Source organism: Diadema setosum, chromosome 7 (assembly GCF_964275005.1).
Source record: "Diadema setosum chromosome 7, eeDiaSeto1, whole genome shotgun sequence".
Classification (NCBI taxonomy): Eukaryota; Metazoa; Echinodermata; class Echinoidea; order Diadematoida; family Diadematidae; genus Diadema; species Diadema setosum.
Window position 1 is genome coordinate 17986116 of NC_092691.1, and position 19737 is coordinate 18005852.

At 39.7% G+C, this 19737-nt stretch overlaps 1 protein-coding gene across 1 annotated transcript; it reads right to left on the reverse strand.

The window, feature by feature from the left end:
* Window positions 1-222: 222 nt before the first annotated feature.
* On the reverse strand, window positions 223-19301 carry LOC140231091 (low-density lipoprotein receptor-related protein 12-like). Its single transcript, XM_072311242.1, has 5 exons — window positions 19169-19301; window positions 17482-17658; window positions 6417-6611; window positions 4723-4836; window positions 223-2023 (listed from the first exon to the last, which is right to left on the reverse strand). Exons 1-5 carry the CDS (start codon window positions 19299-19301, stop codon window positions 1746-1748), a joined length of 897 nt encoding a protein of 298 aa, XP_072167343.1. The 3' UTR covers window positions 223-1745.
* Window positions 19302-19737: the final 436 nt, after the last annotated feature.

Consider the following 19737-nt stretch of genomic DNA (forward strand, 5'->3'; position numbering starts at 1 on the left):
AAAATATTACCGTGTTCGCACGAAATCTTCTTTAGCTTCTTTATGATCTATTTCGTGCACATTCCTTGACAGTGCATGGCGGATCAAGAAGGGGCGCAACCGGCGCACGCCCCCTTTATTTTTCGTTAAAAACAAAAGAAATAAAAAAAAAATGAAATGAAACCCGAAAGTGGCACCAGAAATATTAGATGCCCCCCCCCCCCCCTTTACAGAATTCCTGGATCCGCCCCTGCTTGATGTCAACACCACCTGTAACGAACATCCCATTTGTGTTAACAGTGATGTGTGTCTAAAATTATGACAGATAAATCAAATCAACTCATTTTTTTTTCACAATAATATTACTAGAGTAACAATGGACGGCGTTGATAAAAAAAAAAAGTGAAAGACTTGAATATGACTTAAAAGTTAAAAATGTACAAAATATCTGAGATATATACACACAGCATAGTATACATAAAATAGCTACTGTATTATTAGTTGGAAAAAACGAATTCAGATTATCAACTTCAGCTTCAAGCAAATTTGCGAGAACGATCACTTTAACAACTGCTGGTTTTACAGACAGTCACTAGCAATCAACAGGAAAGATAGTTTACACATTCTTTCAAAAGCATCATCCCCATTAAATTCACACAGAAATCAAGGGTTGAGGTAAAATGTATGTTTCTAGTTTGATTCCATATTGTACATGATCTTTTTAGAAATGGGGAAAATGATTTTTCAGCAAAAATCAATTTCCGTGAGTAAAACTAAGCTGTCTCTACAATTTCTACAGTCAGATTTTTTTTTTTTTTTTAATAGAATCATAGTAAGCAACTCAAGACTGTCCCACTCCAACCATTTTCAAATGTAACTGAGAATCTATAAAGATTCAACAGAGTATACACAAATGCACACACAAGTTCACAATGTTAGTGGATGTACTGGAGCTCTGTGTTGTAGTGGATATAAGGTTTTAGGCTACAGAACAAATGTTCCTCAATTAAAATCATATTCAGTGTTACTATCTTTGGACAAGGGTTTTTCTCCTTGTTGTATTTTTATATTTATTTGTTTGTTTTTAAAGAAAACAAGTCTCACTAAAGAATGTCTCGGACTCGGAGAAGAACAGTCATTGGCTAAAGTGAGTGACCCGTGGTGAAATAAAACAAACTCAAACTCAAACTCTTCACTTAAGTATATGAACGGAAACCTTGCAATATGCTTGGGTAACGATAATGACAGGGCCTCTTAAAGAGTGCTCCTCTCACTAAAGAGGCTGCCATAGTTTTGTTCTTCGGAATTTCTAGCTACGGGAGGCAATGATTGATGATCGTATTCTGCTTCACGTATTATGAACACACTGTATTCCAAGTAGAGGGGAATAGACAGTTGCATGTGGTCATCATTATGAATATGAGTCCGAATGGATTGTCATGTATAACTTTTAACACATACCTACAAAATGAAGGAGAAAAGTAGAAGGCACAATACATATTCCTAATGCACATGCCTCAGGCCTAAACGCACACATCTTTCAAACACACGTTCACGATCTCGCCGCTAAACTATCAGTACTTGGCTAACCCTACTGATCCTGCACAGTTCTCTCAGTTTCTGTCGAGTTAAGTAGTAGTTTAGAAGGACAACATGTTTTCCCACGCACAAGATTGGGGAAAATAAACACATAGCAAATAAACAAACAGATAATGAAACTTGTATAGACTATAAGGACGTTCAAAGACAAAATAAGGATCAAAACATTACTCGGGCGCTATCTTTTGTGACCGCTTACGCCCGAAGACCTTGCCACTGAAACCTACGTCGTCGTTGTCTCTTCTTCCCTGTAAATCGTCTGAGTATGGGTTCTTTTTGATATCGCGTTCCACTTCGTCCATGATCTCCTTCATCAGGCGATTGTACCGATGGGCTTGGGCGATCTTCACGATTCCGAGGATGATTACCATGACGAGAAAGATAATGGACAAGCCAATACCCATTATGGCGTAGATGGAGAGACCTTGAGGTTCCTGTACGGGTTCTGTGAGAATATAGCATTGTAAATTTGTTAACTTTATGCGAAAGACAATTTGAGTTAATCTTCAAAGTAGATTGTACAATCTCGTAGGTAATGAGGTTGATCATGTTCAAGTGTAAAATCTACCATCTTCATACCAGTCACGAGAACTGTACTGTTTTGTTTGCGTGCTGTCTGCACTGTTGAACGGTTTCTCTTCATGTATTACCATCGTTCATAGAATCACCGCTATTAAATATCAACGTGATTATAGTAATCAACAATGAATAGCAGTATCTCCTCCATTACTATCACAAAGCATGAATTTTAGAAGATCAAAGAAACAAAATTCACAGATACCATCAGGAGAAAACAACATGATGAATGGAATAATGCCCTAACCCATTGTGAAATAAGGCAAGTGCCATAATGTGTCTCGCCCATTCGCGTACAAGAAATTGTACGCGAATGGGATATAACAGATAAAAAGAGATATAAAAGGGTAAAAATTTATGGCAAAAAAAAGTGCCATAAAAACTTAACATTGGGCCCTTGAATGTCGTTGACCCCTGCCTGTGACCTTTGACCTTGTGGTGACCATCCACTCCCAAAGGGACATCTACCATCTAAGTTTGGTCACAAACGGACCTATGGATCAAAAGTTATGACCCATAATAGAAACGCGCCGTAAAAACTTAACATTGGGCTCTAAAAGTTCGTTGACCCATGCTTGTGACCATTAACCTTGTGGTGACCATCCACTCCCCAAGGGACATCTACAATCCAAGTTTAGTCACAAATGGAGTTATGGATCAAAAGTTATTACCCATAATAGAAACGCGCCATAAAAACTTAACATTGGTCTCTACAAGTTCGTTGACCCCTGCTTGTGACCTTTGACCTTGTGGTGATCATCCACTCCCCAAGGGACAGCTGCCATCCAAGTTTGGTCACAAACGAACCTATCGATCAAAAGTTATGACCCATAATAGAAACACGCCATAAAAACTTAACATTGGGCTCTAAAAGTTTGTTGACCCATGCTTGTGACCATTGACCTTGTGGTGACCATCCACTCCCCAAGGGACATCTACCATCCAAGTTTGGTCACAAACGAACCTATCGATCAAAAGTTATGACCCATAATAGAAACGCGCCATAAAAACTTAACATTGGGCTCTAAAAGTTTGTTGACTCATGCTTGTGACCATTGACCTTGTGGTGACCATCCACTCCCCAAGGGACATCTACCATCCAAGTTTGGTCACAAATGGAGTTATTGATCAAAAGTTATGACCCATAATAGAAATGCGCCATAAAAACTTAACATTGGGCCCTAAAGTTGATTGACCTGTGAGCTTTGACCTGTGAGCTTTGGCCTTGAGGTGACCTTCATATATGGTAAAATGTGAAACTTTGTATGACCCCTCTTCCCTCGAAGTTTGATTGCAATTGAAGCCCAGAGTAAAGAGTTATTGAAGTTTTTGTAGCGTTACGGACAGACGACGGACGGACGGAAGGACGGACGGACGACGGACGGACAGACGCCGCAGGCGATCCCTTAGTCTCCCCTCACCTCCCCTGGGCTCGACAATAGAAATTGACAAGAAAGACTTAATTCTTCGTGCAAGTGTTGAGACTTGCTATAGAGTGCAAAATTTAGTTTGTCATCCAGCCTTAGAAAATTAATGTCAAGTGAATTACAGCCACATGAGAGCAAATTGTATGAAATTAATGAGTGGTTGTAGTCGACCGATCGTCTAGTCCTAGAACAATTTTGCTCCAGATATTATCATTAGATTGACAAGTCGGTGGTTTAAATGTATGTCCTATGTTGTGGAAATTAGAGACTGGTTAAATTGATCAAATCCACACATATTTCAAATCAACAGTAATAATAAATCCAAATTAAAACAAATAATAACTGTAATTATTCAAAATGTGCTGTCAATTCAATCATCAATCCTAGATTTAGGTTCCCAAAATGAACAATGGCATAAGACCAAATTATGGCTAAAAAGAAAGAAAATTTGTTGTACTATTAAGGAACTACAAGCGTACTAACAATGAATTTCAACTAAACGTATGTAGGTGTAATAAAATGATACAGTATCAAAACAAAGGAATACGTTTTGTTTTTTGGTGTTTTTTTTTTTTACTTTGACACTGTCGGCGTTTATATCTGGTTTATATTACATCTTATAGAATGGTGTGGGTACATTAGACTCTGACAAGCTACTGTACACACACTATGGACAACATTTATTGCCCTGAGCAATGACAATCATAATGCAGGCGCCACACTGTCCCGAAATTGAGCAAAGATGGACACAACCATAAAGGAAATGTTCAAATTCGGCTCTAATCGTGTAAACATAGTCATTCATGAGGGTATCTTGAGCCACACTGTGACCGCCGATGGAATTTCTTAGGCTTCAGCAGCAACTCCGTGAGCGGTGAAAAAACTTCATGTAGCCATTTTGTTTCCGTTGAACAAATTTTTTGTTAAAGATTCATATCGTCGTGTAGTCCGAGTGTGTAGTTCGGGTACCATCGTGTGACCTGTAGGCATGATACTTGCTTCGGCTGTTGATTGTCTTTTGACCAAGTTCGAGGCCAAATTTGCACGGAATTGAAAATTCCATATTCGTATCGCCATCTTGTGGCAATTACGTAACAGTGTGACAAAACAAGCAGTTTGATTAAAACGTGCATGGTCCCACCTGTGCAGTTTCCTTCGTCGCTCCAGTCTCCACACATATTCAACGTGTCGCAGACGAGACTCTGGTCAACACACCAGCTATTGTTGCAGGCGAATTCCCCGTCTGAACACGGCGCTGGAAACAAAATGGGATATCAGGTCACAAAAAAAAAAAAGAAAAAAAAAAAACATGATTCACTTTCTATACAATTTAAGTGACTTAAGTGTAATGTCACTCATTGTTCAAGTTAGCTTTAAGAAAGAGAAATAAAGTAATATTTGCATTAGAAAATGGTAATTGGAAACCAAGCTTCACCTATAGTTTAGAAGAAAGTGATAGTTGAACCACATGAAGTGATTATGATCAGCACTTCACAAATCTTTCATTGACCTGAACACAAAATATCACTTTTCTGCTGATAAAATCAAAGAGAGTAACTTCGCGTCCTTTACATCGAAAGATGTGTGTGTGTGTGCGTGTGTGTGTGTGTGTGTGTGTGTGTGTGTGTTGTGAGATCCTAACAACTTTGAAGGGGAAAGGTTTTGTAGTCGCTGAAATTATCTAATCAAAAAGCATTTTCATATATTTGTGCACAAAGGTGTGAGATGATAACATAGATTTGCATTTGAAACTTGCAACTAAAAGTTGGAATTTACATAACTTTATATTTCGGTGTCGTATCTTAATGAAACTTGTACCATTGTCTTTGTAGTTTTACTCCATTTGTTTAATGACCGCTTGATAATGAGTGGAATTCCACTTGAAGTAAATACCCAAACAAGGACACAATGAATGAAATCTTTACCGGGAATGCTGGATTTATTCAGTAAAACAGTTGTAATCATTATGAAGACGACTTATGAGGATGACTTTTTAAAGACACAAATGGACAGCGATTCATTTGAACATATCCCAAAGCTGCGGCGGCTTGCAGCTGCATATTTCATTTAATCATCACATATCATCACAGATTTAAACTACATTGATCTTTAAAGTAGCTATTATACATTGCACTCTCTGTGCCAGGGATTTTGAACAGTGTGTACAATACTATGGGATTTTATGTGCCAATAGGCACTCAAAGCACTCAGATGGTTAAGACTTTAGGCCTAGACGAAGTACTCGGCTGTCTTTTATGATTTAAGAAGCATTAATATCTGCCACTGGAGTTGTACCAGTTTTAGTGGTAGCAGCAGCAGCAGCAGTATGCCTAATATATTTAAAATATATAGTAGTATAAGTAGAAAGAGTAGTAACAGTAGTAATAGTATAAGTAGTTGTAGAGATGGCAGTAGTTGTAGTGGTTACATTAGAAGTAGTTTTAGTAGTAGAATTTTACCACCCGCGATGCTACAGTGTATCAGTAATTAAATCTCAGCAGTATAATTGGCGGTTGGACTTAATCATTAACAGTTGCGTACACCTTCTCCTTATGATCTTCGTTGTCGTTATCGCCTTTCAATTACCCCTATTTTTCTATCAAACATCCCCTTTCGTCATCTCAATTTTCCTTCCAAAATGTAGAACAAGGAAAATGAATATCACTACAAATATAATAAATATACTAGTATACTGTACTACTTTCACCACTATAGTACCTCCACTACTACCATAGTTCTACCACTAGTATAGTGTATTATTCTTCCTCGTCCTCCTTACCTTCATCATCATTTCTATCATAATTTCAACGAATCTTGCATTTTCATTATTTTCACCTTCTGAAACCTGCGTGTAGTAGATGCCAAAGCCAAGACCCCTCCCGCTTTCGTCCGATCGGAATCGAAACGTCACGTTACTGCTGGTAGAATTCACGTTGGGTAGCTGGTGAAGGCGACCGCAGAGCTCTGGGGTCAACGGTGGGTCATCCGCTGTGTTCCCATCGAACACTCCGAGGCTGTCAAGGCAGCGACCTGTGCAGTGTATCGAAGGTCAAAGACAGAGGAAGATCATCGGGTGTGTCAAAAAACTAGATATATAGGTTTTCCCGGCCAATTTCGCACTTTTTTTCAGTCCAATTCCTAATTGGTGCATTCAATTTAGCACAATTTAGCCTAGACGGCATGTTCGGTATTTCAATTTTATAATCTTTTCATTCAAATTCATTTTGGAGCATTCAAATTACCTATTACATCATTCGAATCAGCACTTTTTCAGTTCAAATTCGTAAGACAAGCACCATTTCGCAAATCGTTCATTCAATTTAGCACGATAATATAGTCACGTGATCACGTATACGCTGCGCTCGTTCATTCGAATTCATTCTTGGGCATCCAATTTCGCATTTACTGCAGTCAATTTAGCAGACACGTTTATGCTTTTATTCTGATATCACCTTTGCAATAGTACTTTCAAAACATGCGTATGTGTTTATAATGTTCGATAGCATTATTTCATTTACAGATACATTGATCTTAAGTTTGTTTTGTCAATAATTGGGAGAAAGAGGTTTCAATAACTTACATCGTGATTATTTCTTTCATCTGCATGTTTCATTATTTTCATTTGGTGGGTGCTAGATTACGTTAATTATCATTAGGAATGAATAAAAGTTCTTGGCTCAGCTCTAGCCATCAATTTGTCAAGGTTATTACCCTCAAATGCTTCTATGATTCTTTCCCTGTCTTCTTGAGAGATACACTCTAAAAACGCAAATGTTGAATCAACATTTAAAAGGGCCGAGGACTGACAGCATTTTTGAAGTGTTGCATCCAACTTTTAAGATAGCATTTTAAATGTTGAATCTAGCAGGAAAACCAACACTTTGAAAATGCTGTCACTCCTCGGCCCTTTTAAATGCTAATTCAACATTTGTGTTTTTAGAGTGTACGCCTGTACTAACTCGTGCTGCCATGACTGGACATAAGAAAGTAGAGTGAATCTATGGTATAACTGGTGCAAGCATGGCATGTATAGTTCTGATAACATGTGTGAAAGAACAACAAACAGAACAACAAACTTGAGTTATTTAGAGTCAAAGATACCTTTACTATATACTTAACAGTGTGTGGATGAAACAAAAATTCACATTTAAATACATATAAATCACGGTTCTCACCTTTTCAAAATAGAAATAACATCACGCCAATTTGAATGAACATGTTTGGAATTTGACTGCCCATACGCGAAATTGAATGACTGAAATACCATGTTCCGCCGGTGCTGGCGAATTTGAATGACTGAAGAGCATGTGCCAATTTGAATGCCCGTTTTACGAATTCGAAAGGCACATGTGCGAATTTCATTGATCGAAATGCTAAATTGAACGAACAAGTTGCAATTTTGAATGACAGAGTGTGCAGTGACGAGGATTTTCGCTAAATTGAATGAACCTTTTATCAAATGGACTGACAAAAGTGCGAAATTGGCCGGGAAAACCTATATTAACCATCTCTTGCAAGGTACGTGGACATAAAGGAGACAGAGGTTGTACAAACAAACGAAGTCGTCAGCGCTCGACAGACACAGATAGAGTCAATAGACGGCAGAAAATGTATTCTCTCAACATTTCACAAAATTTCACATTAAGCTTCAGACGTATTCCCGCCTTTTTGATGACTACCAGTACCTAATTGTTAATGAGAGCCAAAGCGTAACCTTCTCACTATGAGCATGTTATCGATGTGAAACTGATGAAAAAAAAATCCATATCGGTGAAATGTTGAGCAAAAGACCCCAGTTACGAAAATATTATCACTTTCAATATTGATAGAGTACATGAGAAAGCAACCTACTATAGTGTATCTCAATTGGCTCACTGTAGGCCTATCATTTTACAGTACACTGCGGGTATTACTGAAGCTTTTGGTCCACTCCTTTGTATTTTTGCGCTTATTTCTTGTACTGCTATCACTCGAAACTCTTAAGAGGCTTAAAGTCATGAAAGGGGACCCTTGTAGATCTTGCACTAGAAAGACGCCTGCACGTTCCTGTCAATAAGAAGTTCAAATCTAGTTTGCGTCATAATTAAGGACACAGAATGGACGGGAACGAAACAACGAAAGCCTATAGTATACGTATAATATCTCTTCGAAATGTATAACTACAATTATTGATGTGTTTTCGTAAACTTCTCCGTCTTTAATATTCACCTTGGTGTCATTAACGACCAATGTACCTCCAACAATATTTCATATTCACCTTTTATGACGAATAATAACTCGACATCTCGATATGATTACCATAGTGACGAGATACTGACGATATTTCTCCACTGGCTTCTGTCTTTTGATGTATTGATTTTAACATGCTTAATGTTGGTGCCTGTAATGTTGGTTCTTCAGCATACAGAAGGCTGATGACGTGTAATCTAATGCTCCCTTGCGAACACGATATGACCCCCCCCCCCCCCGTCCAATCATTTACAGTCGACGTAAGTGTAGAATTATTGATTAAAATTTATCGTCAAGCCGAAGAAATTTTCCACAGCCATATCATTCGGCAGATCTATCGATTTATTGTGTTTGCGTATGTTTGGGGGGGGGGGGGAGTGAGAGGAATAGGTTTAGGGACTATATACAGATGTCAGATGTCTGTATGCGTTCTATTCCTGTTTAGGGAACCTGCAGAAATAAACACAACAGTTAACATCATGTTTAGGGTTTAGTTTTGGTCTTTTTTGTTTGTTCTGTTTTTAGAGTGAAGTGTCGTGAAATATTGGTAGGCCTACATGATAACTGGAACCTTTACAAAAAGTCAGCATATACGTACTGTCGACATCAATTACTTGAAAAGACAAACTTTTGAAGGCAGTTGGAACTTTTGGTCAGTTGAATACCATAGAATTGAGCCCAACATGATAATGCATTGAAGATGCAAAACAAGAAGGTGGAGACTAATTATTTTGATGGCCGTATTACACAGGGTCTTTTTTTGGTATGGGACAAGAATATATTGTATTATGATGTATAATGATGAAATTTATGTACTCAGTTTAACTGTACATTCATACCCCACGAGACAAATCAATGAATTCCATTTACCACTCTCTAGGACGATTTTTGCAAAGTCTATATTCTCCTCCGCTGGACCTAAATTTTGGAACTCCCTTGACAGCAGCATAAAAGAATCTCTAAGTTTTAACACTTTTACTTTGAAATTAAAGAAAATGTTTATCAATTCTTATATCACTGGGGATTTGCATTTCGAAAGTTGCTAACTGATTTCTTTGCTGTTAAAGTCTTTATTTTGTTTAATCTATTTCATAACTGTTATATATATTACTTATATAACATAGTCCACTTCTTGGTAAGACCAAAGTCTCATGTGCCCTGGCGTTGACCCTTGAACTCTTCCTCCTTTGTCCTTTTCTGTCTCTTCCTCTGTCTTCCTGTCCCCCTCTGGCCTTTGACCTCCTATTTATTCTTTCCACGCGTATGTAGGAGAGCAGCTTTGTTTTTGTCTGTGTGTGCGTTTTGTGTGCGTACTTGTTTTATTCTCTGTTTCCCGAGGACTACGTCAAATTGTCTTGTTGCATTATTACTATAATTTTCACGACTCACGAGGGGACTGCATTCTACAAGCTTGGCTTTTTAGCAGTCCCCTCCATTTCCGACCTTTTCTTTCTTATGATTCAGTCACATTTTGCCCATGTACTTTCTGCCCCCCCCCCCCGCCCCCCCCCCCCCCCCCCCCCCCCCCCCCCCCCACGGAAGAAAGCAGTATCCAGTAACTGCATAGCTGCTGAGCTGAGATAAATGCGATTTTGTGTTTTTTGCAGATTCTTTAAAAACACAGAAACATTCAAAAATAATTTTGTGGTATGATTATGCACCATACCTAGTTGTCTAACAATACCTAGGAAAAAAAATATGTTTCCGTTATTTTTTAAATGTTATTTAGGAAAATGCAGTTACTGCGGTGGCTCACCCTTGATTCTGGGTAGTTTCCCCACGGAAAAAAGCAGTAACTGCAGACGGCCAGGAGTCTGCTGTTTTCCCCATGGAAAAAAGCAGTAACTGCACATGTCACATGACCATAGGAGGAGAATTGTTACCACCACCAGGTTATAAAGTTCTTCTACTTTCTGGTTAGTCTAGATCTATAAGATCTAGGACCTAACGCTAGACCTAGACTAGGTCTTGTCGATTGAATGGCATTCTGTGTAAAAATAAGGTACCTAACGTTACATGTAGGCCTACCCTAATTGAACTTTGAAGTGCCCGGCCTGGCCCCTGACACATGACCCTGGACTAGACAATAAAATATCAAGTCTCTTCGTCTTAGATCCTAGTCGAACTCTGACGTTACACTTAAGCTAGACTACAGATCTATGCCCAATGTTAGTGCTAGACCTAGATCTATTACGTTAGATTAGGCCTACTGACATTTTGTCTAACAGTAAACAGTTAACAATAGATCTAGATCCTACTCTGTAACGTTTAACTGGTACGCGGTAGACCTATAGGGCCTACGTCTAACGTTAGACTAACGTTAGTGTATTAATACTAGTGCTCATCTCCCTTCAATATATTTTCAGCTCACCTACATTTTCTGGTTCTGGCCAAAGCCATGGCTAACATGACTTTTCCTCTGCAATTCATGATAGATTTACAGGCATGCCTGGACCGCAGAAACTGTGTGACAGCATGGTTAGCACTGGCATGATCACTCAGACTGTACCAGACCTGCAATACTGTGCAAGTGATGACTGTGATGTGATGCAGTGTTTAGCTAGTTACTATTATATCCCTCACAAAATGCATCTCGTCCTCTGATTGGTCGAGAGCACTGTAAACAACAAAACATAATTCTACCATACAAGTGCGCGAAAAAGACTATACTCCCTAGGGAAATGGTAAAAATTATATACCTCATTTCTAGAATCCTCTCATCTGATTGGTTAAAAGGGGAGTCATGAAAATAACTGTGCCCTATTTTTGAGTTACTGTGACCGGGGCCCGGGCACAGTTAGTAAATAGGTTTTAGAGACAGTCGCGACCCCGTACACGTAGATCGCTCATATGTACGCACCAATGATACGACCGCCGCGCATTCATTCAGCGTGCTGTAAAAGAGACTAGCGGACTGGTTTGGAGACAATCGCAACCCCGTAGTACACGTAACGTACACTGTACACATCACTGTACGCACCAGTGATACGACCACCGCGCTGTCGATCAGCATTGATTACGAGTGCTGTAAAAGAGACTAGAATCTATATTTTCGGTATCTATATTTCGGAATCTATATTTTCGGTATATAAAACAAATAATAACTGCTTTACATTCGGGTCACAATTAAAATTATGGGCCCTCGGTGATGTGAAAACCGTAACCATGCCCTCAGCTTCGCTTCGGGCATAGTTACGGTTTTCACATCACCTTGGGCCCATAATTTTAACTGTGCCCTCATAAGCAGTCATTATTTGTATACTATACCACGCTGGTGATTTTCGCGCCTTTTTTGCTTCGCGTCGCGACGCGAAATATTTCACGTGTAAATGAATGGGTATCGCAGCACCTTCGCTTCGCGAGAGATTTCATGTACAAATGAATGGGTATCGCGGCGCCTTAGATCACTGCACTACGCGAGAACCACAAGGCACGCATACACTCAATGCGACACGGGTTACGTTAGAGAACTCTTATAAAGCCCTCATTCTACGTTACAACAGAGTAGGCGATATCGTAGATCTATAATTAGACAACAATAAGCAAGCTAGGGTTCTTCGACGTACCGTAGGCCTTTGAAAGTTGGTCTCGCAGTTCACTATTTAAACTCGAGCGACCCACCCAAAAGATGTTGACAAACGAAACTGCAGTAGATAGTAGGCCTGCATGCTCTAACGTTATATAGCGCTAGTTAAGCCTAACGTAAGTTCTACCTGTCTAACAGTAGGCCCTATTTCCCGTAATCTCATTCCTAATAATTATTTTTAGAGTGTCTAACGAGTAAGTTAGAGTCTAACTTGTTCACTGTTTACGTTAGAACACCGTACGAATCACACGAATTTACAGTGGCACTCGATGCTTTAATTGCTAGAATTTTTCCAGTGCCTAATCTAACCTTATACGCTGTTACTGAATGCTACCCAAATTTACAATGTATACTTGCATTTTAACAGGAAATGATAGTCCATATTCATGTACAGACATGACAGCTAGGTAGAAAGACGACAGAAAACACAATCAACTGCAGCTCACAGTCATATCGTTGATCAGCTCGAGCACGCACATCATCACCGCGCCGCACTGGCAACCGAACGTGGTACTTGTTGACAGATCGGATAGGCGTATTGCATGTATGAAGCGCGTAGTGAGTTTGCAGTTTGCGCATGTTTACCAGTACGTTGTACAGCAATGCACCGAGTACACTTCAGCGCAAAGACGCTTAACTAATAAGACACGAAAGTGCGCGCTAATCATGTACAAAACAAATGGACAGCGCGCGGTCTTCAAGCGTATACGCACATCACCTGAGACGCGCTACCTTGACGCTTGATACTAGTAAACATCAGCAGCGGCTTCAGGGACAGCGCGTCTCAGGTGATGTGTGTCTTTGCCTGAGACGCGCTGTCTTTGAAGATGTTGTTGTTGTTTGTCAAGCGTTTTGATTGTGAGATCATGTTGTTGCCAAATTTTTACCTCCACGAAATAATCCTTATTACTCTAAAATCTCGTTCTTCAAAATAATCCCCTTAATCGAAAAAAAGCTACGACTATAATTTTTAAATCTTTTTAAGATAATAAAAATACCACTGTCTTTGGCAATGAATGATGTTTCTAGGTGTACTGAGTTTGTACTTAGCTCTCTTTTGTATCGTCATGTAGGGTAGCCATTTTGTGTCCATTGTTATCGCGCGCCTTCATATCTTATTATCTCTACTATCTTTGCTTCAGCGGCTGAGCGCGCAGTTGTCTCTTCATACTACGCGTACGCGCTGCCCTCCTGCTGAGCTGCTTTCCCGAGCGTGAATGACTAGTCTATCTTCTTGAAAAGTAAAGCAAGATGCCCTTAAAAAAGAGGTAAATTACATAATACCAGCAGTCGAATACTCTTAAATTCATTGGGAGGGATATAAAACAAATATACCAGGCCAATTTTTCGAGGCACCGGTTGAAACTATGTGCCTTCGGTGACTTCAGTAGCACTATTTTCTTCGGGGCTGCGCCCCTCAGAAAATAGTGCTACTGAAGTCACCTCATGCGCATAGTTTCAACCAGGGGGGCGTTTCATCAACGAGTTTGTCGGAGTTTTCACCGACAAATTTGCTATCAGCCAATCAGACGCAAGGATTTACACTGACAACTGTTAAAAGCTAATGAAATCCTTGCGTCTGATTGGCTGATAGCAAATTTGTCGGTGAAAACTCCGACGAACTCGTTGATGAAACGCCCCCCTGAGCCTCTCAGGCCTGGTATATTTGTATATTATACAACACCTCAGAATGATGTCGAATTGTGATTGGCCAAGAACATGTCACATGACATTCAATAGAAAATACCTATCAAACTCATTGAGAGTGACAGCCATGCAATAGGCCCCTGGCATGGGCCTATTGAACGGCTCGAAGGTACTATAGCACGGCTTCGCAGGGGGCTACTATTGCACGGCCGCTCACTGTAGAGTTCTGTGGCTCACACTGAGATAGCAAAGCGCCAGCAAACTACGTGCTGGCCGGCTGCGCTGCGCTGCCGGTAAGTCTCACAGACCAGGCGCAGCGCGGTGGAGTACTGCAACGTTAACGTGTACTTCTGTACGCGCAGCTACCTTACCTAGCTAGTTGCATGTATTGCGGCCTTACCTACTGCTGTGTTTTTACTTTTGACTCTGATCTGCTGCGTGGACCACAGTGATCCCAAAATCAAGACTTCATTTCAAGTTGAGAAACCGTAATTTGATTATTTTTCTGTGTTTTTATACAAAATCATTTTCGGAAATAGACAAAGTCTAGACCTACTACTAGATCTACCGACATCTCAGATCGGCCTAAAAGGCCTAACTCGATCTAACGTTAGTGTAGAATGGATATAGACCCTGCACAGTTTGTGATTCCTGTGACTGTGTGGTCGAGTCATGACGAGTGTTTGAAAGCAGTACACAGGGTGGTTTACAATTCTCGGCCTAATTGTTACATTTATTTTTGGGCCTTCATGAGTGGCGGTCACTAATTTAGTACTGTGATTGTGGACAAGGTGTTGTATAAAACGAATAATTTATGATTTTGTTCGTGCATTGGGGCACGTAATATCGCACTCGGCGCGAGATTCGCCACTGGTCTATTCAACGCGGCGCTACGCGCCTTGTTGAATAGACCAGTGGCTTATCTCGCGCCTCGTGCGATATTCGTGCCCTGATGCACTCACAACTCATAAATTATTCGTATACTGTATTATGCTGCAGAATTTACGCGCATGCAGCTAGCTGCACGCGTATTCTGCACTCTGAGCGCGCTGAGTCTGCCAGGTTTGCTAGTCTCCAGAAAGAAGCTTTTTCTACAACTTGTCATATGATTCCCTGCGGGCAGAGTCAAGTTACTCAACTGGTGAAACAATCTTTTTATATCTACTCCCCTAACTTATGGAATAAACTGCTGTTTACATTGTTAAAAAAAATAGTAGAAAAAATGAATGGTATTAGGGGAAAAAATATACAGGAAGGACTATACAGAGTCTGAATGATTAGACTAAATTGTTAGTTACTGCTTTCTTCCGTGGGCTTTGTTAGTTACTGCTTTCTTCCGTGGGGAAACTTGCAAAGTTGAATCAACAGGGGTGGTATTCTGAGGTCGTAATTAAGTCTGTAATTAACTTCGTGATTAAGTCGTGAAGTTAATAGGCCCTTAATCATGGGCAAAATCGGTATTCTGAGGACGTAATTAAGGTATGATTAAGTCCCCTGTAATTATCTTAGGTCCCTCCCATCTAATTGTTATTCCATCCAATCAGACGCGTTGTTAGAAGCCAAAATGATGATTACACGCGCAAACATGCCCTCAATGCGCGCTCCTGCACGCCCCCTGTAATTACAACCCAAGAGCTCCGTGCGCACACTCCGGTATTTGATTACAACCCCTCACCTACGCATGCGAAGATCTCAACCTCTTTGCTCACATAAAATGACAAAATTCCTCGAAGATCGGCTATATTTCTTTTTTCTCTGAATTCTATGGATACCATGATAACAAGATTCAACCGCTCCTCGGTTACCGAAGACGGTAAGCATCGTTGTGGCAGAGAAAACACGATGTAATGCGTGATATCGGAGTAGTTAATGACTCTCTTTGGTATCATTAAGTTTTCCATTAACTTTCATACTTAATTACACCCTCAGAATACCGATTCGTAATTAACTCTGTGATTAAGTCCTCACAGAGGTGCACGCGCATTGATACGCGCAAACGCGTAGGTCCTTCCCGCCAAAACGCTTGTTGCTATGGTAGTTAATATACCCCCTACTTAATCATGCTCTCAGAATACCAATTCGGTAATTAAGTGCTAATCAGACACTTAATTAGCTCTCAGAATACGGCCCCTGGATGCAGTTACTGCTTTTTGCAAAAGTGAAAAATTGCATTTTTGGTCACTTTCTTTTTTTTTTTTTTTGCAAAACTGACCTATTAACATTGGAGAGCATTGGGTAAACTATTCATTTTTGCAAAAAAGTAAACATTCATAAAAATGTCAGTTACTGCTTTTTTCCGTGGGGGGGGGGGGGCAGCTTTTTCAACTAGTATGTTTATTGAGTCATGTAAACAAATGACGTGTATCTAAATTTCATTTGGAAATGTAATAGTTACATTATACTTAATTTGCTTATATGAAATTGTCATATTGTATGTTTTGGCCGGAAATGAAATAAAAATGAAATGAATGAAATGAAATGAAATTTCTGTAAAATATTTGTATGTTTGTGTTTGAAATGGAAAAATGAATGAATGAATGAATGAATGAATGAATGAATGAATGAATGAATGAATGAAAAAGGGAGCGCAGCAACAAAACGGTAAGCTGGAGGGTATGGAAGAGATATCCCCCTACTGGCGACGAGGGAAATTTTGCTTTTTTAGAAGTAAAATTCAGCGATCTGGTGCACATTTTAGGTAGAATACGCGGGAAATACTTCTATAAAACGTAAGAAAAATAAATATTAAGGAAAAATGTGAATGCCTAAATTGTGGTACCTGCCACCTCTCTCCCCACAACAAAGTCTGTCATCGTAATTGTAATCAACTCGTCTGTATCAAATTATTTAGCTATCTTGACCTCCACTGCATTCGATGACACTCATATACACTCGTAAGCGCTCATGAAACTTTTTTGTGACTATTACGCTTTAGCATAATGATTTGGACGGAATTCAAAGGATATGATATGGATGTTAAAAACAGTCAAAAAACTTGTTATGTTTATTATCTAATTACATGTAAACTTTTAAGACTGTCAAACACAGAACGTCTTCTACAGTCTCTCATAAAATATCAAATACGGCATATATACAAGGCTCGACACTATAGCACTGAGGGCCCCGGTGATCCAGGGCCGCCACTGTAAGTAGATGTCGGGCCACCACCAAAAAATGATATGCGTTGGTGATCCGATTGGGCCATCAAAAGAAAAAAGTAGTGTATCACGTTGATATGTATAATTGTCATAAACAAACATTGATAACCATGTTAACATTTTCTATATTTGAATGCTTGTGTCAATGTCTACTCAAAAGTGCACTCCAAAATATCTTTCTGAGATTTCTTAATGATGAGACACAAAAGGGCAGAAATAGACATTGGAAGAAAATAGCGGTGGTGGTAAATATCATGCCGAGTTTGAAAAGAGTTTCTACCGTTATACAGTCCCTCCAGAGAGAACCTGTGAAACTGCAGCAACAGTCGGTGGTCAGGGGAGGCGTAGAGCGTCATCGTACAATCGACATTCTCCTTGTAGTACAGTCCAACCTCGGGCTCGACCAGGCCCCCGACGTCGGCTCTCACGGCGCCATTGCAGTTTGAAGATATGTACGCTGTACTCAAAAAGCCCATGCCAAGAGACAAACGAATAGATAAAGGAAGAGATAAACGAACAGACGAACAAGACAATAGAAAGCAACATTACTCCTTCTCAAACAGACGAAGATATAACTGCTTATCGATAGGAGAGATGAACATCGCAGTCTATTTGTAAGCTATTGCTTCTGTCATCGTCCAGTATTTACAACACCTATTTCAGCCACCAAGCGTCATTTTATGATAACTTGTGCCCAGTGATCAGTGACTTGTTCTTGCAAGGGTGACGATGCTACTCTAAGATTTTTCTATTTACTGCATGTGGATAACGTTTAATTTAGTGGGGGCGCTGTGGCAGGTCCCGACTCCCAGTCGGAGGACCCGAGTTCGATTCCCGCCCAGTGCTTACACCGTACGTCCTTGGATAAGATGTTTTACCCACCATGTCCCTCTCGACCCAGGTGTATAAATGGGTATCTAGAACGCTAGGGTAATGATAATGGCGGGACCCTCTGGTAGAGCAGTGGCAACAATAAAGAGGCTACCCTGGATAAAGAAGACCTATTATTATCATTATTATTATTATTATTATTATTATTATTATTATTATTATTGTTATTATTATTACTATTATTATTACTATTATTATTATTATTATGATTATTTACAGCCCTTCATTGCATTCCACTTCCAGAAAGAAACAGACAGACTGACAGACAGGCAGTCAGAAATAATTGTAATAATCCTGTGTATATCGAACACACATTAGACAGGGTTCATATTTCTTGCAGCATACAGAAAAAAAGCAAACTTAACATGGAGAATCATTATGTCCTACACTGTCCCTGAAATTAGCCACGGAGTTTGCATGTATTGCAGTTCATATCATAATAGCTAGGACTTGAATCGAATAGAAATGATTTTAGGATTCTGTCTGAAGGAACCTTGAAGACGTGAAGATGATAATCCCTGTTTTCTCCGTATTTGACATTATTGCATGGAAATTAATACTTCTTGCTTATAGTGATAGAAACTATGTCACAAAAATATAGGCCTACTACATGTACAATGGATTATGAATATACTACATAACTTCTGACCATCGAGTAATCTTGCAAGTGCCGTGGAAAAGGGTTTGAATTCTCAGTTTGAAAACGCAGCGCACAGTCCATGTGACCATGACAACTCCTTCGAGATTATCAACATATTTGCTGAAAAGGAATCGTATTTATAAGCATATTTATGTTCACAATACCAATCCAACACACAAATAAACAATGGAATGAAAAAAAAAAACACGAAATGATTCTGGCATAATGAAGAATAATGCTTTCATACAGGCATCCGAGTTAATGTCATACCAGTGCAGGCCTATATTCTATGAAATAGGCGGACTATAAGGGTAGTAAAATCTATAACACTGAAGGAGCGCTTCGGGAAATCCGACTGCGCTATATTCATTTCCTATCTAGACTGAAACACTTGCAAGTTCAACATAATTTGGCACATGGAAAATTCCAAACTTACCGACATGAAGTGCTCCTACTGCGCTAACTAATGCCGTAAGATACACGACGGACGCCAGCTTGACTCTGAATGTGATGGGAACCTGTTGCAGCTGCAGCGACCCGCTGACATATGACGTTACTAAGGACGCCATGTTGGGTTTTTTTTTTTTCCTCTCCAGACGGCCTCACAATCATGGTGGGCGGCCAGAGATGTATGGTGATGCGGGCACGTTTGTGAACTTCACGTTCCTTCCAAGATCGTTGCTGGTCGCTTGCGCACCACATAACGGACAGTTAATGGGTGTTTGGCCAAATGTGTGTAGGCACTATTTGCTTTTCCTTGCGAACTTTGTCCTCTCCCAGCGCAATGTTGAGTTCAGTTTGAAACCGCCTCAAAAATAGTCTATGCAAGATACTGATCTCGTTACAAAGCGTAAGAGTCATGAGAACCTAATACAGTATACTTGATTTAGCGCGATTACATTGTGTTTAGTGTTTCATCAATACTAGAAACAACTGTGGTGGCGACTCTAAGGTCTGTTGCAAATATAGATCATATCTAGAATGATGGAAGAAAAAGAAGAATAA

What these genes read in the sequence shown, in the direction of transcription:
- LOC140231091 (XM_072311242.1), bottom strand. Translation starts at nt 19,301, where the DNA reads ATGGCGTCCTTAGTAACGTCATATGTCAGCGGGTCGCTGCAGCTGCAA. An exon ending in AGTAGGAGCACTTCATGTCG is followed by an intron (nt 17,659 to 19,168) that starts GTAAGTTTGGAA and finishes TTTTGAGTACAG; the next exon opens with CGTACATATCTTCAAACTGC. An exon ending in TCTGGAGGGACTGTATAACG is followed by an intron (nt 6,612 to 17,481) that starts GTAGAAACTCTT and finishes TACACTGCACAG; the next exon opens with GTCGCTGCCTTGACAGCCTC.